The sequence below is a fragment of the Mirounga leonina genome, unplaced genomic scaffold, assembly GCF_011800145.1.
Source record: "Mirounga leonina isolate KUSES-001 unplaced genomic scaffold, KU_Mleo_1.0 Mir_92, whole genome shotgun sequence".
Taxonomy (NCBI): domain Eukaryota; kingdom Metazoa; phylum Chordata; class Mammalia; order Carnivora; family Phocidae; genus Mirounga; species Mirounga leonina.
The window spans coordinates 16838759-16863933 of NW_023270852.1; the positions used below are offsets into that span (position 1 = coordinate 16838759).

Consider the following 25175-nt stretch of genomic DNA (forward strand, 5'->3'; position numbering starts at 1 on the left):
TACATGGTTGTTTTCTTATAAGAACATCAGTCATATTGGATTAGGAGCCCACTCTATTCCAGTATAACCTCATCTTAACTAATTATATCTGCAATGACCCTATTTCCAAATAAGGTCACATTCTGAGGTACTGGGACTTAGGACTTCAACATATCCTTTTTGAGGGGAAAAATTTAACCTGCAGGTGCACCCTGCACCACTTAAAATATGCATTTTACATGCATTTATAACTACATCAGACAGTATTATGGTTTTTGCCCCACCATAAAACATAATTTAGAAACTCAAAGGGAAAGAAAAATGTATTATGTTTATTCATATTTTTACTCTGTCCTTTTTCTTCCTCTCTAACGTTCTAAGATTCCTTCTCTCCTCATTTCCTTTCTGTTTAGAAAACTTTCTTAGCCATTCTTTTAGGGTAGATCTGTTGGCATTATATCCTCTAGGTTTTTCTTCATGTGAAAATGTATCTTGATTTCTTCTCTGGTTACAGAATTCTAGGTTGACAGTTCTCTTTCAGAACTTGAAAAATGTTGTGCAACTTTTTTCTGGCCTTCAGGTTTTCTGATGAAAGATCCTGTCATTCAAATTTTTTATTTCCTGTAGTATAGGAAAGGTGTTGCTTCTCTCTCACTCTTTTCAGGATTTCCCCTTGTCTTTAGTTTTCAAAATTTTGTCTGTGATGTGTCTTCTTGATGTGGATTTCTTTGGGTTAGCTTGTTTGAGGTTAGCTTAGCTTCTTGAATCTGTGGGTTTATAGTGTTTTTTGTTGTTGTTGTTGTGAGGGGAGGAGTTTTTTTGGCCAAATTTGAATGTTTTCAGGCATTATTTCAAATACTTTTTCAGCCCTGCCTTCTTTCTTTTCTCCTTCCAGGACACCAATAACATGAATGCTGATCTTTTGTTATAGTCCCACCTTCTTATGACCTGATGAGGAAGGAAGTCTAGAATCCCCACTCAGTCTTTGCAGCATGGATGGGGGTGAGGCTAGAGTTTTTTCTGGGGTGTTTGGCTCTAGAATAGTAGTTACTATGTAAATTTTCACTCTTACTAGGCTGCCTCTTTTCTGGTCATTTGGCTAGAGAGAGCAGGCTTTTGTTAGGATTTTTTTTTTTTTTTTTTTTTGGTCTGTACCTAGTGGCATTTCTGGGTTGCTAGCATCTTCAGTTCCAACTCTGGGATATATGAGGCAAAAAGAAAACACATGGAACTCATCACTGTAGTGTAACTCAGGTCCCAAAGTCTCTAGCCAGTTGGCCTTCTCCACCTTTCAGAGTCTTCTTATGTTTGTTTTTATGTAATGTTCAGGATTTTTATTTTGTATTTTTTATTTTTTTTAAAGATTTTATTTATTTATTTGAGCGAGAGAATGAGATAGAGAGAGCATGAGGGGGGGAGGGTCAGAGGGAGAAGCAGACTCCCCGCTGAGCAGGGAGCCCGATGCGGGACTCGATCCCAGGACCCCAGGATCATGACCTGAGCCGAAGGCAGTCGCTTAACCAACTGAGCCACCCAGGCACCCCTGTTCAGGATTTTTAATTATACCTAGTGGGGAGAACAGGGAAAAGTGTGTCTGTTTCATCTTCCCAGAAACAGAAGTTCCTAATTTATTCTGCTTTTAATCTAGGCCCCCTCGGGAAGTGTAAAGAAGCATAAAATACAGTTCTTGCCTACATCAAGTCCAAAAAATAAGATACCAATGCTTCTAGAAACACAAATGACAGATCTGTAAAAAGTGTGTAACAGTGGAAGTCCTAGGAGATAAAACATCTTTCTTTTATCTGTCTTGCCACAGCTTCTTTTGGTGATCATTTCATTTAGTATTTTTCATTGTTTACCTATCTGTCTTGTCCATCTAGATTATGTTTCTTGAAGTCTTCGTTATCATGGTAACCTCTGGAACTCAGAATAGTGCTTGTCAGTAAAGATATTTTAAAATCAGATTGAAACTCTAGAACTTGTTTTTTGTTTTTGTTTTGTTTTGTTTTTTACTATAAAAATATATATCTGAAAATTTCTTTTGTAACAAAACATCTAGAAATTGTGGATGAAGCACAACAAACATCCTTTTAAATGCATAGCTGAACTCAAAAAAATGTAAAGAAAATTCTAAAGCACCAAATGCAAAGAAGGAATTGAAAACTAAACTGACAAATGAGTTCTGAGATCATGAGCAGTTATGAGGCAGCTTGTCTTTTAGCATTAGTTTTAGGTAGGAAAAATGACTCCCCTCTGAATTTGTAGTCACTGTTCTGCCTTCCCACAGATTTTGGATTCAAATACACATTACCTTTATTGTTTGGGAAACTTCAAGGTGTAAAATTATCTTAAACTGATCCGGCATTCCTAGAGCTCCAGTATATCTGAGAGAAGCAAAAGCAAAGTATCTTTAAAGAAATGTAATTTCATGTAAGCCCCTTAGGATTTCTGCAGATTGGATGGAGATCAAACAAGTGCGCCAATCAATTCCAAAACCAGAGGAGGAAATAAACTACCATAAGTAAAAGTCAGGAGAAACACAAATCAGTAGAAATAAACCCCCCAAATCAGATGCTGAAATATAAAGTAACTATTTAGGAAATATTTAATGAAATGAAAGAGAAAATGAAAAGGTGACCAAGGAACAGGAGATTATCAAAAGTGAAATTCCAGATTTGAAAAAGAATCAATGAACTTCTAACATTAAAAAATATATATTGAAATAAAAAACTCAGTGGATAAGCTAAAAAGTAGATTAGACACAGATGAAGAGAGAATTAATTAAATTGGAAGGCAAGTCTAAAGAAATAAGCCAGAAAGCATTATAGAGAAATAACACTTCTTATTGCAGTTCCAAGGGAAAGAATAGGAAAAAATTGGGACAGAATAGATATTCAAAGAGATAGTAGGTGTAATGTAGATGCTAGAAAGCTAAGAGCTGTATTTCCCTTATTTCTTTTGCCGATAAGTTTCCAGATACATTCAGGTTCTGACAATCACATGTATTCACATAAGATTGAATTCAGAACCAAGTTAAGTGGGGAAGAGAAATGGTAGTATGTAAAGCATTCGTTTACTAGAATGGATCTAAGGTGTGCATCATGGCTCTGGAAACAAGTGTGATGATAGCTTCCTGATATGAATTATAGCTAAGGTTACAATATGATGCTGGGTGAAACAGTGGTCCAGAGGCCTCCCAATTCTCTGGCTTCCTAAATGTGAAAAAGAAAAAAGTTACTTTGGCAAGATAATTCTGTGGTAGTGTTCATGAGTCATTCCTAGAGAGCCTAATCCTTGCTCATTCATCATTTTGGTTGGAATTGAATATTAAATTCTTTTCTGCTCTATATAGAGATATTATTTGCAGTTGAATGTAGAAAAAGCATACTGAAATTGCTGAAATCCAAAGAGAAAGATCTTACAACATCCAGAGATAAAAGATATATTACTAACAAAGGAATAGTCAGCAACAGACTTCTCAACAGCAACAATGGAAGCCAAAACACAGTAGATTATTATCTTAAAAATGCTGAGAGAAATTAACCATCAACTTAGAATTATGTACCCAAATATCTTTTAAAAACAGGGACAAGATAAAGACATTTTAAAACAAACTTTAAAAATGGAGAAAGTTTACCAATATACCTCACTAAAAGACTTTCCCTTTAGGAACTACTTTAGCTGGTGGAGAAAAAATGATAAACCTGTGGGATTATCTGAACAAAATATTGTGACTATTTAATATCCATTTTGATATATTTTTAAATGAAACTAAAGTGGTGGACAAAATAATATGAGATACAAGAGGATAATCTTAGTTACATAGTTCCTAAGGTCCTTTTTATTTTGGAAGAAGGTACAGACAGTGATTGATTTTAGATTTTACGTGTGTGTTTTTGATAACCATGAGAAACAGTAGTTGATTTTGTAGTGACTTTCAAAAACATGAGGGAGTAAATGGAATTATATAAACTGAATCCAGGGGCACCTGGGTGGCTCACTTGTTAAGCAGCTGCCTTCAGCTCAGGTCATGATCCCAGCTTCCTGGGATCGAGCCCCACATCGGGCTCCCTGCTCAGCGGGAAGCCTGCTTCTCCCTCTCCCACTTCCCCTGCTTGTGTTCCCTCTCTCGCTGTGTCTCTCTCTGCCAAATAAATAAATAAGATCTTAAAAAATTTTAAAGGGCGCCTGGGTGGCTCAGTTGGTTAAGTGACTGCCTTCGGCTCAGGTCATGATCCTGGAGTCCCGAGATCGAGTCCCACATCAGGCTCCCTGCTCGGCAGGGAGTCTGCTTCTCCCTCTGACCCTCACCCTTCTCCTTCTCTCTCTCTCTGTCATTCTCTCTCTCTCAAAAATAAATTTAAAAAAAAATAAATTAAAAAAAAATAAACTGAATCCAAAAGAAATTAAGAAAAGAAGGATAAAAAGGGAAGCAGAGAGAAGTCAGAACAAATACAAAGCAGAAACTAAAGGGGTAGAAATAATTCAAAATATATCACTAATCACAGTAAATATAAATGGACAAATCTAAGCAATTAAAAAACAAAAACTCTCAAGCAGGGAAAAGAAATCCAGCTATGTGCTATTCATAAAAAGCGTGATTAAAACATAAATACACAGTACATTGCCCACCCACCACAAAATATACATAGCTTAAGAGTTGTATCTCGGGGCGCCTGGGTGGCTCAGTTGGTTAAGCGACTGCCTTCGGCTCAGGTCATGATCCTGGAGTCCCGGGATCAAGTCCCGCATCGGGCACCCTGCTCGGCAGGGAGTCTGCTTCTCCCTCTGACCCTCCTCCCTCTCATGCTCTCTGTCTCTCATTCTCTCTCTCTCAAATAAATAAATAAAATCTTAAAAAAAAAAAAAAAAAGAGTTGTATCTCTTTTCTCAGCAGGTACCAGTTGTAAATAGGAATGAACTAGGAGCCAAAATGTGAAACCAAAAATGAAGCAGCTATGTGTAGTTAGTAATTTCTAGTTTAAATTGTAAGGGAACATTGTGGCTTCATATGTGTTATTTTATATTGTACTTTTCCCATCACTGATGGTTTGGACTTTAATAAAAGAAATTCCATAGTTCTTAATATCACAAAATGAGAATATTTCAACAGTTATATTCTAGAAAGCAATATACTAATTGAAGTGAATGCGTGTATATATTAAGATATAGCCTTAAACCTTTGTCTCCATGCCTGTCAAATGATTAAAACTATTATCGTCAGCATGCTGGACTGAGAGGTAAACACTGAAGTGGTTAGAGCAGGTCCTGATTGATACTGTCCGTGTTTAGCACTATATGTTTATGCTACAAAAGTGCCATATTAGACTCTAGCTAGCTAGTACTGCTGCATTATGTAACTCCAAAGAGGAAGACAGGACTTGATTAACTAAATGCTTGTTTAAGATACTGTTATTATCCTTGGCTTGGATATGTCATGCAGCTTTATGTGGCTATTTTCATTTACTTAGCATTACTTTAATACCTTGAGTGGAGAGCCAGACATTCTCTTCACCTGACTAGCAATGGCCATTTAACTGCAGTAGGAAAAAGCAAAAAAACCATTTTGTATGAAAATTGGTGACAACTGGCACTTAAGATCAGTAGAGTTGTTTATTCTTGGTGCTTAAGATGCTGTCTGCCCAAAGCTCTGAAAGACTTTAAGAAAGAAAGTAATACTTACTATAATACTACTGAGTTTTCATAGAATTATTACATTTGATAATAAAACCACCTGATTAGTCTCAAAAAATCCACCTAAATACACAGTACTTTTAAAAGAAAAGGGTATAAAAACAATATGTGCCACACAAATACTGACTAAAAGAAAGTTGGACTAGCTGTTTTAATAACAAAAAAAATTAAAGCATTATTTAAAACAAATGTGTTTGCTACATTATTATTAAAAGATTTGATTTACCAGGGAAAAAAAGGCAGTTCTAAACCTTGTATGGAAAATTTTAAGCAAAAATTGACAGAATTACGAAGAGAAGTCTATCAGTGCTCCATCATGCTGAAATATTTTAACACAGTAACCATATGAACAAGGATATAGACAAAATTTGAAAAATACAATAACAAGTTGATGTAATATATTTAAGTTAAAGAAGCTTGGTCTTCTCAAGCATGCATGGAGTAGTTATTAAATCTACCAGACACTAGTTTTAAAGCAAGGTTCAACAAACTTTAAAGTATAACATGTTCTCTGACTATAGTACAACTAGTCAAAACAGGATTAGTCAAAATAGCCCATATATTTGGAAACTTAAAACCACACTTGTAAATACAAGTAAGAAAAAAAAAATCACAGTAGAAATAATACTTACAAAGTAATCATAGTGAAAGTACTACAAATCAAGTACTACAAAGTACTGGTTCTTAGAGGGAAATTTATGCCTTAGATGTTTATATTAGAAGTAGAGAAACTGAAGAATAATGAACTAAACATACAACTTCAATAATTAGAAAAAGGATCAATAGAATCAATCCACATAGAAATGAAGAATGGGACTACTAAAGGTCAGACATTAATGAAAAGAAAACATACAACATTAAAGATCAACATCTTCAATCTAATTTTGCTCCCTTCTCAAACCCTACTAAAACTCCAGCAAAGGAATTTATTTATAAAGCATAAACCCACAAGAAGACTCAATAAAATTTTAAAAGCTGAAAAATAGATGGATTATGGCTAATCCAAGAAAGCCGAATTTTAAACAAAGAACCTCCAGTTTACATCAGAATTTTCTCAAGTATCAAGTATCAAGCATTAACAGCAACAGACAGTTTGGAAAAGCAGATGGAAGTGGGGTTTAACATAAAGAGGACTGGTTAAAAGCCTTAAGAAGCTGTTAAATGCTCACATCCCCTCACCTATTCCATACCACTGAATAACTGCAGGAGCCTGTAGGTTTATTTTCTGGTAAAGGTGAGCAATGTCTCTAGATTGGGCTTTGCCAGACACAACTGAGCATGTGAATACCATGGTGAAATCAGAGAAATTGGATGACCTTATGCATTTTGAATGTTGAATGTAAAAACTTCTAAGCAGAAAATTGAGAGAATCTTCTTTTAGGGAATATGAGAAGCCTAAAAGATCTAACGATACTGATTTGGGGGTTCCCTAACAATTGGCGCAGCAAAATAACCCTACAATAAAGGTTACTAGTCTAAGGGCCTCAACCACATGCTTAGAGCTTGTGGTCATCTTTTTATTTTCCCATTCTTAAGAATGAGGAAACAGGGGCGCCTGAGTGGCTCAGTCGTTGGGCATCTGCCTTCAGCTCAGGTCATGATCCAAGGGTCCTGGGATCGAGCCCCCGCATTGGGCTCCCTGCTCAGCGGGAAGCCTGCTTCTCCCTCTCCCACTCCCCCTGCTTGTGTTCCATCTCTCACTGTGTCTCTCTGTGTCAAATAAATAAAATCTTAAAAAAAAAAAAGAATGAGGAAACAGTGCCAGACATGATGAATGCATCCAGTATGAAAGAGACCAAAACAAATAAGGGGGAAGAAAATCAACTTAGAACAAACAACTTATGCATGAAGAAGAAAACTTCAAAAATAACAAAACAACAAATATCATTAATCCATTCATATTTCTAGAAATATACTATATCTGTGAGTCAAGAGTAGGATGCAGTATAAAAAAAGGAACAGTCAGAGAATCTCTACCCGCCCCCCCGAAGATACTAAAAATACAGTAAAATGGAAAACTGAAGTGAATGGTTTGAAAGCTACAGTTAAAGAAGCCACTGGAATTCCTTCTCCAGAACACACATTGTGATTGCATTATGGTCCATCATCCCCCATCCACCAGTAAGAATCTACCACAGGAAAGACACTAAACCCATGGTGTGGTCCAGAGTAAACAAGATAGCATGAGGCCTCAGGACCCTTGGGCCCACTCATCACCACTGCTGTAGAAACAGTGAAGTGTTTCCTCAAGTCTGTGAGCTTCACAGCAGAAAAGGCAGAAGCACACGCACACACACACACACCTGGGTGCCATCAGGATGATGAGAAAGAAATGGAGAAGAGACTCAATATTACTGGGCCAGATACAAGAACCAGCATAAAAAAGGGAGGGGACAATGCAGATAAAATGGAAGAGAAGGGATCATTACCAAAGTTACTTAAGAAAATATTCTGCAATTGAAAGACATGAATTATTACATTGAAACAACCCATTGGCTATTCAACACAATGGGTAGAAATAGACCCATGCCAGTTTCAGAATTCTTGACAAGGAAGATTCCACAAGTTTGTAGACTTAGAAGGCAGAAATACAAAGGATCAGGAATCAGAATGGTGTGCGACTTATCAAAACAAAACTGGCATCTAGAATTCTAACTTAGAATCCTGCAGCCAACCAAACTATCAACTCATATATTTGAGTTCTCAAAAAAAGTTATAGTCCGTAAACTATTACTCAGAAACTTACTGACAGATGTATAATGAGAGAGTAAACCAAAAAGGAGGAAGACATGAGATACAAGACATAGGAGATCTAACGTTGAGAAAGGTAAAGGCAATTCTCAGGGTGAAGAGGTAGGGAAAGAATTTCTCAGATGATAACTATACCCTAGTCAGGAAGGTAGTCCAGAATGAAGCAATGTGACTCCAGACCCAGATATGTTGAGGGCCTTCTGTATTACACATTCTCATACCTGTTAATAATGGGTAGTCTGTCCCCAGAATCTTATCTACTTAGCTTGTAGGGACCATGTGCTGATGAAATTCTTGCTCTCTCCTCTGTACCCTGCTGCCTGGATAACCAAAGACATTCATTTCACCCCACAGAAGAATTTTGCTTTGAACTACTGCTGAGAGCTGAAGATTGGCCCCGGTAAGTAAGCTTAGACGCAGAAAATAGAGAGTACCCTACTCCCATTGATCATATTCTGTCACATCTCAGCACCTGGCCCACACTGCAGCCCTGCCAGATGCCTTCACTGTGTTGAGCCCTATGTTTCCTGGGACTCATTCTTGCCTCCCCTAAATGGGGTTATGATAAACTCTGAAAAGCTGAAGATAGACTGTGATTCTCTTAACCTAATCTTCTCTGAGAACCTTTCTCAAACAGTGGCAATAATGCTTTTTCCATGCACAGCCAGGTTTGTGCTTTCCTGGTGGTTTTTAAACTACCCTTTTTCATTCATTTATATACAAATACTTACAGTTAAAAATAAAATATTTGAGAAAATCTATTCTTGTCGTTCACCATACTTAAAAAAAAAAGTACATGAAGATAGCAGTAGATTTAGAAAGAGCATTCTATAAAATTCAACAGCTATTTACAAACTAAAAACAAAATAAAACCCTTTACAATTTAGTAATAGACGGGAACTTTCTTAACTTGTGAACTCTACAGCATCTAATACATGTAGTAATGAAATGTTTAAAAAAAAGGTATCTTTAAAATGATGAATAAAACAAGAATATCTATTATCACCACTTCTATTCAACATTACACTGGTTGAAGGCTTGTCCAATATAGTATTTGCAAATTGCATGATCATGTACAGAAAATGTCATAGGACATGTACCAAAAAACTACTAGAAGTAGTTAGTTGGAATTCAGCAAGGTCATGAAATTCAAATGAATATTCAAAAATCATATTTTTATATACTAGCAGCCAACAATTGAAAAGTGAAATTTCAAAAATACAATTTCCAGTAGCACCAAAAAAAATCAGATGTTTAAGGATTAAATTTAGCAACTGTATGTAGGACCTGCATATGGGAAACTACAATGAACAGTTTTTTGCTGAGAGAAATTTAAAAAGACCTAAATAAATGGATAGATATACCATTTTCATGGATTAGAAAACTCAATATTGTTAAGATGTCAGTTCTCCCCAACTGATCTATAAGTTTAATGCAATCATAATCAAAATCTCTGTGGGCTTTTTGGTAAAAATTAAGAAACTGATTCTGAAATTTATATGGGAATGCAAAGGATCTAGAAGAACTAAAACAATTTTAAAAAAGAATGACACAGGTGCCTGGGTGGCTCTGTCGGTTAGGCGTCTGCCTTCAGCTCAGGTCATGATCCAGGGGTCCTGGGATCGAGCCCCGCATTGGGCTCCCTGCTCAGTGGGGTGCCTGCTTCTCCCTCTCCTTCCCCCCGCCCCCCCATGCTCCCACGAGTGCTCTCAAATGCATAAATAAAATCTTAAAAAAAAAAAAAAGGAATGACAAAGAGGACTTACACTCCTTGATTTACTCTGTGCTGCACTAATCAAGACAATGTGGTATTGTCTTGATTGAATGAATTGAATTGAATGATTGAATGAATTGAAGAATGAAATATAGATCAATAAAACATCCAAAAGTAGACCATTCATCCATACTGACCTGATGTTAAGTAAACATTCAAAGGTAATTCTGTGGGGGAAAGGATAATCTTTTCAATAAATTGTGCTGAAACAACTGGATATTCTTATTTTAAAAATGAACTTAAACTCATGCCATTATAAAAGTTAATGCCATTACAAAAATTACTAGAATTGAATCATTTCCTTAAATGTAAAAGCTAAAATTGTAAAACTTCTAGAAGGACGTATAGAAAGTCTCTGCAGCCTTTGGTTAGGCAAAATTATTAAATAGGATACAAAAAACACAACTATAATGAAAAAAATTGATAAATTGAACTTTATCAAAATAACAAATTTTTTTCTTCAAAAGACATTAAGAAAGTGAAAGGCAAGGGGCGCCTGGGTGGCTCAGTTAAGTGGCTGCCTTCAGCTCAGGTCATGATCTCAGGGTCCTGGGATCGAACCCCACGTTGGGCTCCCTGCTCAGTGGGCAGCCTGCTGCTTCCCCTGCTTGTGCTCACTCTTTCTTTCTCTCTCTGTCAAATAAATAAAATAAAATCTTAAAAAAAAAAAAAAGTGAAAGGCAAATCACAGATTTGGAGAAAATACAAAATATATATCCAACAAAGGATTTAATGTTTAGACTATATAAAGAACTCTTATAACTCAATAAGAAGGCAAATAATTTTTTTAAACATGCGAAGATTCAACAAACTACCAAAGAAGATACATGGACCGCAAATAGCACATGAGAAGATGTTCCACAACAGTCATTAGGGAAATGCAAATTAAAACAACAGTGAGATACCACTGACACCTACAACGTACAACTAAAATTAAAAAAAAAAAAATACCCATGTTACACCAAGTGTCGGTGAGGATATAGAACAATACTCATACACTGCTGGTGGGAATGTAAAAGGATCCCGTCACTTAGGAAAGCAGTTTAACAGTGCCTTAAGTTTAACGTTTACCTGCCGTTCACCTGCCGTACAATACAGCTATTCCTCTCCTAGCTTTTTACCCAATAGAAATGAAAGCATACGTTCATACAAAAACTTACTTATCAGTGTTCATAGCTGTTTTATTTGTTATAGAAAAAAATGGAAACAACATAAATGTCCACCAACATTTGGACAGATAAACAAGTTGTGGTATATCCATACAATGGAATACTACTCAGCGATTAAAGGAAATGAAGTATTGATACACATAACAACATGGATGAATTTTAAAATAACTATGCCAAGTGAAAGGAGCCATACAGTGAAGAGGATATACTGTGTTATTCCATTTATATAACATTCTAAAAAAATGCAAACTAGCTTTTGGAGATGATGGATATATTTATTGTCTTGATTGTAGTGTTTCATGGATATATACAAATGTACCGATCAAATGTACACTTGAAATATATTCAGTTAAATGTAAGTCAGTGATACATCATTGAAGCTATAAAAATATATAAGCTACTGTTCTTATTTTGGGTAACTCACTAAGCTTCAGTTTTCTTATCAGTGAAGTGCAAAGACTAATACCTGCCTTATAGGGTTTATTTGAAGATTTTATTCATTTGCTTGTATATCCAGTTGACTATGGTGCCTGCCTGACACAGAGCAGGTGACTCAATGTTAATTCTGTTCCAGCACCCCCCTGCCTCTTCCAGGGGACTGATAAAGTTATTGGGGGCCTTCAGTTTACTTTCTTGAAACACTTAGCAAAGTCTTAATGGCATATTCTTTCTCATTTTTTTAATGGCTAAATGTAATAGGCAAATATATTAGAGAATTTAATAGATAAGTTTGCTTTTAATACTAATGAAAACCAGGCACCTGGGTGGCTCAGTCGTTAAGCGTCTGCCTTTGGCTCAGGTCATGATCCCAGGGTCCTGGGATCGGCCCCCGCATCGGGCTCCCTGCTCAGCCAGGAGCCTGCTTCTCCCTCTCCGCTTCCCCTGCTTGTGTTCCCTCTCTCACTGTGTCTCTGTCAAATAAATAAATAAAATCTTTATTTTATACTAACGAAAACCTTTCCTTCTCATGAAAGCAGTAGCTTCAAGCTCTGATCATCACATGACTTAACAAAATTTCAGTTTGCTTTCTTTTTTTTCCCCACAGGGTTTATCCATGGCTCAGAGGACTGGGTTATACATCCTTGGGTATATTTTTAATGGGATTTCTATTATGGAACATAGATAACATCTTTTGTGATTCACTGAGGTAAGATATATTTTCAATCTTTAAGAAATATTTTTGGAAGCAATCTATTAAGCAGAAAATTTCATAGGCATATAGAATTATTAGTGCTATGAAGTGAATTTTTCCCATTGTTGAAGTTAAATTCTGAGAATACTTGCTTAATTAACCTAAAAATTTGGACCTAAGACTATTACATAATATCTGTAGGGATTTTTGTGTGTATGCATCACAGAATTACAGAGTTGATCAGATGTTAATTAGGCCTCTGAAATCTGCCTAATCTCCTGTGTTGAAAAAATACTAATGATTTGTAAGAAGCATAAGATACATGCATATAATTTTGTACTTTAATATACTTAATGTTATTTTCTAAGAAAGGCAAGTGTTCCTTTTACCATCTTGTCAGCAATTTTGTATTGACTAGAGTTTGAATTTTGGGTCTGTGGACCTTAGTCTGTCACTAAGATAAATATCTTTCTGGGCCTCAATTTACATAAAATGAACATGTTGAAGAGCTTAAACTAGTGGGTCCTTCCAACTCAAAATTCTGTGCCCTAAAGTTTTGCATAAACACATATATTGAAAAGCACCAGAGAGAGGCAATCAGCAAAATTCAGACTGTGGGAAATCTACAGGATAAATGGCAGAGGGGGTAAGAAAGGGAAGAGGAACATAGAGATTAAAAGAGACTTAAGGGGTGCCTGGTGGCTCATTCGGTTAAGTGTCCGACTCTTGATTTTGGCTCAGGTCATGATCGTGGGCTGGTGAGATGGAGCCCTGTGTGTCAGCCTCTGCGCTCAGCGAAGAGTCTACTTGGGATTCTCTCTGTCCCTCTGCCCCTCCCCCTATGGGCACACTCTCTCTCTCTCTCTCTCAGGAAGGAAGGAGGAAAGAAAGAAGGAAAGAGAAAGAAAGAGGAAATAAAATATCTAAAAATAAATAAGAGACTTAAGAGATATACTGTATCAACCAAATGCAGAGTGTTGATTTTTTAAAATTTTGATTCAAGCAAACAAACTGCAAAACAAAATTTTAAACTTATGAGAATTGGAACTTTAATCAGTAATGGAATATTTTGTGATATTAAGGGATTATTGTTAATATTTTATATGTGAAAATGGTATTATTATGTTTTAAAGAGGTTTTTTTTTAAGATTTATTTATTTACTTATTAGAGCAAGCACGAGAGGGAGAGGGAGAGAGAATCGCAAGCAGACTCCATGCTGAGTGTGAAGCCCTACTTGGGGCTTGATCTCATGACCTTGAGATCATGACCCCAAGATCACAACCTGAGTGGAAACCAAGAGTCAGTCACTCAACCGACTGCACCACCCAGGCACCCCTTTAAAGAGGTTTTAATCTTTTAGAGACACATACTGAAGTATTTAAAGTTAAAATAATACAATATCTGGGATTTACTTCAAAATATGGAGGGGGAGAAGTAGATGAGAGTCTAGATGGTTGGCTGTAAGTTATAATTGTTGAAGCTGGATAATGGGTACATTATAATTTTGCCCACTTTTGCACATGTTTGAAGTTTTCCAAAATAAAAAATTCAATAAGTAAATATATATTTTAAATGTACACAAACAAACAAGTAATATACCTTGCTTAGAAGACTAAGTTCTGAATGAGTGGTTCTGAATCCGTATTACCCAGCAGAAGCCCCATTAGAGCGTTTACACTGCTGAGATAAGTCATCCTCCTCTGGATAAGAGCCACTAAGAAATAAAGTAGGTTCTTAGAGATGGTAATTGTCTCAAAAACTCATGGGATATCTAGAGAAATAGTTTTACATTGATTTTTTTTCCCTTCTAATAAATGAGAATATTACTATGGTACACACTTAATCGAAAGATGTAGAATTTGAGACTCAGCTGCGCCTAGGCTGTCCATTAGTACATTACCTTAAAAAAAATGAAAATAACTCTTGTATAGTTCTGATAGGACTTCTCAAAGCCTTCTTTCTATTAATAGACATTGCAGTTTCCAAGAGAGCGATAAACTATGTACTATTTTCTATGTTTTCTTTGAACACAGAATCATTTCTTCATGGAACTTCTGCTAGGAACACTATTCCTCAAAATATACTTTGGAAAACAATATGCAGACTACAGCAGACTTAAGGAAATTAAATAATTGCCCTATCTGAGAATAACATTTCAAATTGCTCAAAGGCTGTCAGCATTAGTTGTTAATATTAAAAAAATAATAATACGGTGATTTCTTTCCCCTTCTTTACACAGGAACTTTCGAAAGAAGGTGCCACCTATCATAGGTGTTACCACACAGTTTCATGCATGGTGGCATATTTTAACTGGCCTTGGTTCTTATCTTCACATCCTTTTCAGGTAGGAAAGAGAGAGTTTTTTTTAGCATAGCATTGAAGTATTTTTTTCCCTTAACCCTTCAAATAGGATGTTGTAAATATAAAATGTCAGAGACAAAAATCAGGGACTTATGTTCTAGCTTTGCCTCTGCCCCTGGGTGACCTTAAGCAAGTCCCTTCCCCTCTCTGAAGCTTAGTTTTCTCATCCTTTTCTTTTTTTTAAAAAAAAAGATTTTATTTATTTATTTGAGAGAGAATGAGAGCGAGCATGAGAGGGAGGAGGGTCAGAGGGAGAAGCAGACTCCCCGCTGAGCAGGGAGCCTGACGCGGGACTCCATCCAGGGACTCCAGGATCATGACCTGAGCGGATGGCAGTCGCTTAACCAACTGAGCCACCCAGGCGCCCCATCCTCTTCTTTTTTTAAGGTTTTATTTATTTGTCAGAGAGACTGAGCAAGCAGTGGGAGCGGCAGGCAGAGGGAGAGGAAGAAGCAGGCTCCCCACTGAGCAAGGAGCCCGATGCAGGACTAGATCCCAGGACCCTGGGATCATGACCTGAGCCGATGGCAGACCGACTGAGCCACCCAGGTGTCCCTAGTTTTCTCATCCTTAAAGTGAGATAGTTGTACTAACTGACCTCTGACACATGACCTACATTTTAAGTAATCATTCATCTCCTTTTTAAAGCAAGTAGAATGTAAACATTTCCATTTCTTTGTTTATCAACATATTTTGTTGTTGTTTGTCAACATATCTTTGTTTATAGAGAACAAATTTAGAGGGGAAAAAGCAGCCAGATCCCCTAAGTAGCAGACTGGGAAAGCATGTGTATCAGAAGTTCCCAGCTTAATTTGTTCCTTCCCTGAGATAAGTTAGTTGCCAGTTTTCTTCCCTTGCTCGAGTCTGTTGGAGGTTAATCATTTACAACCAAAATGAAATTAGAATTCTCTCTGATCACACTATTCAAATAATGCCTCCATATCATTCTCCACTTACCAGGCTTTATTGTTTGCCCCCAGCAGCTAGACTTAAAGTTCCTTGAGATAAGGGACTTTATCTTATTCACTGCTACCCTCTCAAATGCTTAGAACAATAGCTATCAGATAGTAAGCACTCAGTATATATTATTAAATGATTTAATGAATGAATGTGTACCTATTGATCTCTTTACTAGGGGGTCCGAATATGTTTAATCTCAAATTCTTCTCAAGAGTTGAGAGAGCTGAAAAATTTTAGAAAGGGGAAGAAAATTTTCTTTTGAACCAATGTGAAAATTTACTCAACTGAAATTTGTAGAATATTTCCTCAAAATAACATTTGCATCTCAACTCTCTGGAGATCAATTTATTTAGGGAATGTGAATTATCTAAAATATAACTACCTGAGGATTATAGAAAAAGAACTTCTGGGCAGCTAAATAAGAATCATTGAATTCATGCTCTGAAGAGCTCAAGGTTATTAGTCATGGAAGAGCTCTTAAACTCTGACTGTGAGTATATTTATTTTACTTTTTGCAACCTGTTACTACATTGATTATTTGGATTCTCAGCCCATAGCACATTAGAAATAGCTAATTTAAAAGGGACGGGATAGGAAATGTTTGAGGAAATTGAAAAATGATAGAAGAGGAGAAATAATAACTATAAAATGAGCCTGAGAATTATAAACTTAGCACCTTAACACTGCCCAAGAAGTCCCGAGGACATTACTGCAGTGTAATACAATACAGTCATAAAGTTCTATAATAAATAAGAAGTGAAAGTATACTCATCATATGCTATTTTTTTAAACATTAGGGTTCCCACTTTCCCCTTTTTCACCTTCCCCTTTCCGTTTCCCTTTCCTTTTCCCTTTCGCCTTCTCTCCTCCTGGTATGGAAACCCTTCAGGGAGGCGGGGTACTGAGCGGGGAGAAGTGCTGTGTCGCGGTGGCCGCTTTCAGTGTGTGAGGAATGAGGAAATGAGGTCAGATCCGGTGGTGATGGGGAAGTGGCTGCTGTGCAGTTCAGGGAAGCAGAGTGAGGAGGGGAAGGGATATGGCAGGGTGGGTGGAGGAGGTGGCTGGAGTTAGGAAATGGGTTACACTGAACAAGTAAATTCATTGATTAAACAATAAGTAAATATATTGGAGATTACAAAAGCCTGATTTCTCCACTGTCTCAGAAGGGATTTACAAATATGGAAAGAGGGAAAGCTAGATGGAATCTTGAGGGGGTTAGATTAGAATTTAAATTATTAGGGGCGCCTGGGTGGCTCAGTCGGTTAAGCGTCGGACTTAAGCTCAGGTCATGATCTCAGGGTCCTGGGATTGAGCTGCGCATCAGGCTCTGCTTAGTGGGGAGTCTGCTTCTCCCTCTGCCTGCTGCCTTCTCCCCTACTTGTGCTCTCTCGCTCTCTCAAATAAATAAATAAAAATCTTAAAAAATAGTATTAGTATGAACACATGAGTGTGTGACATCAACATAAATGTACACATAGATATGGAAAAAGTTAGATGTATGTGTTGTATAAGTTATAAATATATATGTATACATGTGCTTACACATACATGTATTGCTTAGCTCTGTGAACCCCTGTGAAGGCTGAAAGGCAAGGTTTGGCCTTCTAAACCTGAGATAGTGTGAATATCAAAATTAAATAGCAAGAATTTCAAGTTATAACCCTTTGAATAAAATGAGAATCTATGAGTGCATACTAATACAAATAAATGAGAAGGGAAGCTCTTCTTACAAAAGAATGCCCCATAACAAATGTAGAAGAGGGCGCCTGGGTGGCTCAGTCGTTAAGCGTCTGCCTTCGGCTCAGGTCATGATCCCGGGGTCCTGGGATCGAGCCCCGCATCAGGCTCCCTGCTCAGCGGGAAGCCTGCTTCTCCCTCTACCACTCCCCCTGCTTGTGTTCTCTGTCTTGCTGTCTCTCTCTGTCAGATAAATAAATAAAATCTTAAAAAAAAAAAAATGTAGAAGGAACAGTGGTCACAAATGATCACCATTTGGCAACCATCTTAGAATAGTTGATATGTATTATTTATCAATGGATGCTCTGGCTGATAGATGGAAGTATGATGAGGAACACATATTGGTGTAATTTAGAATATCTCCACATGAAATACTAATACAAAGGGGGAAATGGTGACTTTACAGTGAAGAAAACTGGCAGCAACCAACTTGACCATGCATTTAAGGTTAACATTGCCATGACAGAGCAGGTCATTATGGTATGTCTCCTGATAAAATACACTGAAATGAGCTCAGCATTATTTCTGTAGTATTCCTGCCAAATATGCATGGCCTAGGTCTGGTTATGAGGAAATATTGATGGACCTATGTTGAAGGTCCTTCTACAGAATGCAAGTCCTATACTTTTTAAGACTATCAAGTTTATGAGACAAGAAAAGACTGAAGAACTGTTCTAGTTAGAAAAAAATTGTAAGATATGAAAACCAAATGCAGGGCATGTTTCTAGATAGCAACCTGGATCAGAAAGGAAAAAAGAGAAATTATTGGGACAGTCAACAAAATTGGAATGAAGGGGGCGCCTGGGTGGCTCAGTCGTTAAGCGTCTGCCTTCGGCTCAGGTCATGATCCCAGGGTCCTGGGATTGAGCCCCACATTGGGCTCCCTGCTCAGCGGGAAGCCTGCTTTGCCCTCTCCCACTCCCCCTGCTTGTGTTCCCACTCTCGCGTGTCTCTCTCTGTCAAATAAATAAATAAAATCTTTAAAAAAAAAATTGGAATGAAGTCTTGAGTTGGATGTTAGTATTGTATTAATTTCCTGAGTGGAAGGGTTGTATTATAGTAATTTAGGACACTGTCCTTGTTTTATGGTGATACACATTGGAATATTTAGAGGTGATGGGCATCATGTCATTCAGACTCTATAATATATACACGTGTGGGTGTGCAAAACAAATGTGGTTAAATGATAACAATTTGGCATCTGGGAGATGGGGATATAGGAATTCTTCATATCAATCTTGCAACTTTCCTGTAAGTTTGAAACCATTTTTAAATTAAAAAAATAAAAAAGGAGAGGGGAAGATATGACACCATTTGGCAACCATCTTAGAGATAGTTGATATGTATTATTTATCAATGGATGCTCTGGCTGATAGATGGGAGTATGATGAGGAACATCACCTCCAGATGATGGTGGGGGTGAGGGGGTTGAGATATTTAGTGCAAATAAGCAAATAGAAAACTGATCATCTAACTGGTAATCAAAATACCTTCTAAAACAGTAGGCTATTCATGTTTGTGAAAAGGAGAGGGCTAAATATACATATATGCTCATAAATACTTAATTATCTTTGTGAGGGTATATGTTAACTGGTAAGTACTAGCATTTCTCTCTGGGCTAAAGGTACCAGGTAGGAGACAGATCTTTTTCCTATGTACTCTTCCAAATCTTTAACAAATAATTATATTACCTATTTTAAAAAAAATTTTTAAATAAAACAATGAGATATTTTTTATATCCATTAAGTGAGCTCTATAGTATTTTGAAATTTCCTTCTGTATTCTTTCATTGCAGTGAAATGCTATCATCTCACATTACTTGTCAGTGTAAATTGATGTAACCCATTTGGAAAGAAATTCGATACATGTGTTTGTGAAAATAAAATATTTATATTTTTTATCCCAGTTATTATATTCCTTGGAATTTATCCTAAAGAAAAAGGAAGATGAAAATGTGTGTGTAAACTCAAATATGTTTATTACAGTGTTACTTAATTAGCAAAGCAACAATAATGATAGAAGAAAAATAAATTACCTAATAGGGTAGAATTATAAATTATAGTATATCTTTTATTCAGCCATTTAAAATTATAAATGTGAAAATTTTATAACAACATAGAAAAATATTTGGATTATTTGGATTTTTAAATGAAATAGACTAAAATCATATGTAGGTAATTATTAACCCTGTGTAAAATTTGTATGGGGACAAGGGTTAAAGTAAATACAGAAAAAAATGAAGCATTTTGACTATATTCGGTGGCAGGGTTTTGACTTACTTTTTTTGTTTTGTTTTCTATTAATGTTAAAATGTTTTACTTTGATTTTTTTTTTAAGGAGGCAGAGAAGATAGAATATGTTTTAGACATATTTCATCCTAAATAACTAAAATAAAAGAAGCTTGGATATTCAAGCTTCAGTTGTGAAAATTTTGATTCTCTGGGTACCTCATTGAATGAAGCATGCAAATAATATTTCAGAGGGATGATTTGAGAATTTAATATAACACATGTGCCTTTTAAGACTTAAGTACTGTACAAATGTTTGTTTCAAACAGAGTTAACAAACAGGGAAGTAAAAATATCTGACCTTGGAACTTTGCTCCATCACTTCATAACTGTGTAACAATCTTGAGCCAAGTGATTTACTTGCCATATGCACTGATTTAGAATCCAGTCTCATCTTCAGAAGTTACTTATTCTAAAGGCTCCTGTGAGGAAGACTTTCATTACCTTCCTGATTATCTCATACCTGTATTGTAATCCTTGTAGAGCTGATATAACTACTTCCAAAACATTCTAAGAATACTCTACTTTAATCCTTGCTACCATTATCTTCAAACATGAAACTGGCAATTATGATATGAATCATCAAGTATGAGTGGAGTGCTCCCTACCAAACTACAAACATCCTGAGGTCATAGTCCGAGTATTCATTTCTATCTTCCTTACCATCTTACCAAGTGTTCTGCATAGAGTAGCTGCTCAAAAACTGGTTGCTGGGCGCCTGGGTGGCTCAGTGGGTTAAGTGACTGCCTTTGGTTCAGATCATGATCCCAGAGTCCTGGGATTGAGTCCCACATCAGTCTCCCAGCTCAGCGGGGAGCCTGCTTCTTCCTCTGACCCTCTCCCCTCTCATGCTGTTTCTCTCTCTCTGAAATAAATAAATTAAAAAAAAAAAAAAGGTTGCTAAATGAACAAAGAATCTACTAGGATTGCTTTTTTTTGTGTGTATACAGAGGCACTATGGTTAAATTTGTCAGTAAGAAAGTTTGTATGAATTAAAAATTAATCTGAAGAGCTTTCCCCCCCCTCCCCTTTTCTTTCAGTTTATATACAAGAACTCTTTACCTGAGATACAGGCCAAAAGTAAAGGTAAGTTCCCTTCCTAGGGGTGGGTGTGTATGGATGTGTGCATGCATGTGTGGATGTGTTAGGAGAGGTTTGGTATTGAGAGGATGGGCTACAGGTGGAAGAAGGGGATGGGGTGGGAAGGTAGTAGATAGAGTACAAGCTTTGGAACCAGATGCTCTTGAATCTTGAACCAGGTCTTCCACGTACTACTCTATGACCTTGGGCAAGTCTGTTCTCCTTAAGCCTTAGTTTTTTCAACAATAAAATGGAGCTGTCAATAGCTACATTAAGAATCTGAGATGATTTTTTTTTTTTAAGATTTTATTTATTTATTTGACAGAGAGAGACAGAGTGAGAGAAGGAACACAAGCAGGGGGAGTGGGAGAGGGAGAAGCAGGCTTCCTGCTGAGCAGGGAGCCTGATGCAGGGCTCGATCCCAGGACCCTGGGATCATAACCTGAGCTGAAGGCAGGCGCTTAACGACTGAGCCACCCGGGTACCCCAGAATCTGAGATGATTAAAATGCCCAGCTCCATGCCTGACAAAATAGAAGCTTAATCCATTTAAGGTAAATTAAATAAAAATAATTTCTGAGATCTGGTGCAAGTCTGGAAAGACTATGCCATACTCAGGCTACTAATACCAGGATAGTTGTTAGCACACCTAGCTCATTGGTTCTTTTTCAGGGATAACATGCAGCAGTTACCTTCTTTCATTTTGTCCTAACTTGTTTCCAAACAGTTTCTCTTCGGAATCTGGCCAGTGATCCTGTTTGAGCCTCTCAGGAAGCACTGATGAATTATTCCACCAAGAAAACAAAAAAGCACCTACCATAGACCTGGCCAAATGAATAAGCAAATCCTTAAAGATCTACACATTCAAATATATTATGACCATCGGAGTAAAGGAGTGACTTTCTGAGTAATGCTGCCGGTCACACAGAGAATAAGGAATGGGGCTTGTTGGATGTTTAGCTTGTGTCTTTATCTCATTGTTCTCCTCCTCACCCTCACCCTAAGATGTTTAAAAAGAAACAGACATGATGTGTGTGTATACACTTGAATGCTGGAAACATGAGGCTTTTCTTAACAGGTTAACAGTTTGTGCGGATCATAGGAAATTAACCTTTTTCTCTTTTTTGATAAGGGTTGCATGTGAATTATACTTTGCTTAATATTTGATTAAATAATCAAAACAGCTGAGTATTGGCAAAACCCCATATCCAGATGGCCAGCTGTGGAACCAGCACTTAGCGGTGTCAGCCTTGATTTATATTCTTGTCATAGTAACCTCATGAATGGTTTTCCAAGGTGAAAAAGAGCTGTCTGTGGGATTCTGGTAGTTCTTCATTGTCTGCCTTTGTTCTAGTCAGTATGTCATAAGCAAGCTCCAACCTGCTACTAGGTTCCATATTTGCCGTATCCCAGATTTGCAGTGGGCTCTGGGGTTTCTGTGCAGCACAGCCAATCAGAGTGGGTGGGTCACCTTGTAATATTTATGAAGACCACGAGGATCCCATTTAAGGGTGGTTTCTCAGTTTTCTTTGATCTTTGCAGATCTTTAAGTTGTCACTGGTTTTATGGCTAGGCAAACATGATTGGTGGTCTGGCCTACCCCCCATATTCCATCCTCTTCACCTAACTTATTTGAAGTTACCAGTGAATGTTGTTACTTTTTAAATTATGCCATTTTTTTCCAGTTTTCAGAGAGGCTATGATTATGCCCAGGGAAATGTTTCAGGTTAACTAGAGCTAAAATGATCAGGATCCTATTTATCTAAAGCTTATTAGAATATCTGCCCCTTCATTTTTTGAAGGAACTAGATATAAGAGTTGAGAACAGCTCTAACTTCCTTGAACTTGTAACAGAACTCACCAAAATTAAAGTGCTAAGAAATGGCAGTGAAATACCATTGTAAGGCAGCTAGTTCTAATTTGGGTTTGAATGTATAACAAATTGAATCACTTTTCACAAACATAACACCTGTCTGGAGTAAAAACCCGATTTCACCCCTTTGCTGATGTATCACCATATTTGTAGCTCCATACCATTTAGCATTTTTGCAACTTTTTCCTGCTCATGCATTATAAAATCCAGATTGTTTTTACCACATGGAGACATTGACACAGATTAAATCCTGAAGCTACAACTTCAAAAGGAAAATCTTTTTTTTTTCTTATGCAAAGGTATGAAACACTCCGGTCATTTCTCCAGTATCCAGTAAGTCTCCTTGGTACAAATTTAAAACCAATACAAATTTTGTCATTTTTCTTCACCTACTAGCCTTAGTTTTAGTCGAAGTACTATTTTCCTTACCTTAGCATGCCAGCATGCCATTAGGCAGATAATTCTGCCTACTTTTATGATCTTCCAGCAAGAAAAACACTTGCCAAAACAAATCTAAAGAACTTTGGCTGTGCCTTAAGAAAATCTAAATCTAAGCCGTTCCAACACACAGCCCATAAGACTGTTCTTTTGCCACAAGATTCTGACTTCTGGCTACATTTCAGTGTAGATACCTAGGTTATCAGCCATCTTACATTTTTTTAATGAGTTCATTTGTTTCACACCATTGTCTTTTTGTACTTTTCATTCAAGTTACACTTCTGTGTAAAGAATTTATATATGGCAACGAAGGCACAGCTTCTTGACAGTGCAGCTAGGTGTGATGCAACTGAGTTTCTGTGTATCACAGTCAGATAAGATGTGGAGACCCTCCCCCCCCCCCCCCACTACTGGCGCTGGGGTCCTTTTCAGCAGCTTGCTGAATGAGCAGTTGTAGTCACTTGAAGAAAGTTGTCCAACACCTCAGTGGAGAAACATGGGCACCACTGGATGGTTTGTAATGCTGTGGCCAGTTCTTCAGAGACCCTTGTTTCTGCTGTGAAAACAGCAACAGGAAAGCAGAAAGCATTTTAGAAGTGTTGAACAGAAAGCAGAGACTGAATCCAGACTCTTAACTCTCCAGGTTAGTCTGTGCTTCACAGTGGCTGTCTTTCTAGCAGCCTAAGTATTTGCTCACTCAAGACTTTGTTTCTGTGCCATAGTGAGTATTATGGAAATACTGCTGACCTTCCGGATATCACTGAATTGACTTTATTTCAATGGCTTTATTTTTCCCTTCTAGGATTCTGGGTGGACATTATAGCTTGAATTACTACCTGCCCCCCTTCCCTTTATTTTCTTGGCAGAAGGTTTGTTTACATATCATCTAATGTGAAAGGTGCTCCTCTGTGGGTCCTATAGCAAATTATCTTTCAGAAAATACTAATACCTTAAGAGGATATGAAAGAAGCAGTTTGCTTGCACATCTTAATATCCTGCCATCTTCACAGAAAATTGAAAGCAATTTGACTCTTTTTTTAACGAAAAACTATATGAAAGGTGGTTGTACTAATCTGGTTGGTCACTCTACCCACCCCTCCCCACCTTGGTGCTTTCATGAAACGTTGCCAACACCTGAATTGATCTCCTTTATCCTTGTGATATTGTATAAATTGATGATTGGTGATAAATTGATGAGAAACATTAGGCTTTGAATAATTTACAAATGAGAACCCCAAATAGTGGTATTTGGTATAGCAGAATTAGATAAAATATTATGGTTTACCCTAAATGCACAATTTCCAGGACTGTTAAACTAGGCTTTCCTTACATTAAGAAGGTTTTTCTTATACTAAGGAGAAGGAGGTAGGAGTCAATATCAAGAGATCAAAAACTTTAGGTACACAACGCATGAAAATCTTTAAAAGCCTGAAAAAAGTAAGTTCTATTTTTTTTTTAAGATTTTATTTTTAAGTAATCTCTATATCCAATGTGGGGCTCAAACTTACAACCCAGAGATCAAGAGTCATGTGTTCTACTGACTGAGCCAGCCGTGCACCCCAAAACTAAGTTCTGTTTTAATGCCAGTTCCTTCAGAATTTAGCCAATGCCCCTTAAAGTATAATGATTTAGCTTAAGGTTTTCTTTTCTTTTCTTTTTTTTTTTAAGATTTTATTTATTTATTTGACAGAGAGAAACACAGCGAGAAAGGGAACACAAGCAGGGGGAGTGGGAGAGGGAGAAGCAGGCTTCCCGACGAGCAGGGAGCCCAATGCAGGGCTCAATCCTAGGACCCTGGGATCATGACCTGAGCTGAAAGCAGATGCTTAATGACTGAGCCACCCAGGCGCCCCTAGCTTAAGGTTTTCTTATGAGTCCTATGGGTTCCATATTACTTTGCTCTTGAAAAAAGTAATTTGTTGCTAAGTTGAACAGTTTT

At 37.1% G+C, this 25175-nt stretch overlaps 1 protein-coding gene across 6 annotated transcripts in view; it reads left to right on the plus strand.

Moving 5' to 3' along the window:
• ACER3 (alkaline ceramidase 3) overlaps positions 1–24663 on the plus strand; it is a 165816-nt gene extending 141153 nt beyond the window's left edge. For 5 of the 6 annotated variants that reach the window (XM_034995232.1, XM_034995233.1, XM_034995234.1 and 2 more), the window contains 4 exons: positions 12413–12514; positions 14740–14844; positions 20887–20932; positions 21653–24663. In XM_034995232.1, the coding sequence (XP_034851123.1) occupies positions 12413–12514; positions 14740–14844; positions 20887–20932; positions 21653–21706 (307 nt within the window). In that variant the 3' untranslated portion in view covers positions 21707–24663. The remainder of the gene's footprint in view (positions 1–12412; positions 12515–14739; positions 14845–20886; positions 20933–21652) is intronic. The other variant, XM_034995231.1, reaches the window with a different exon arrangement.
• Positions 24664–25175: the final 512 nt, after the last annotated feature.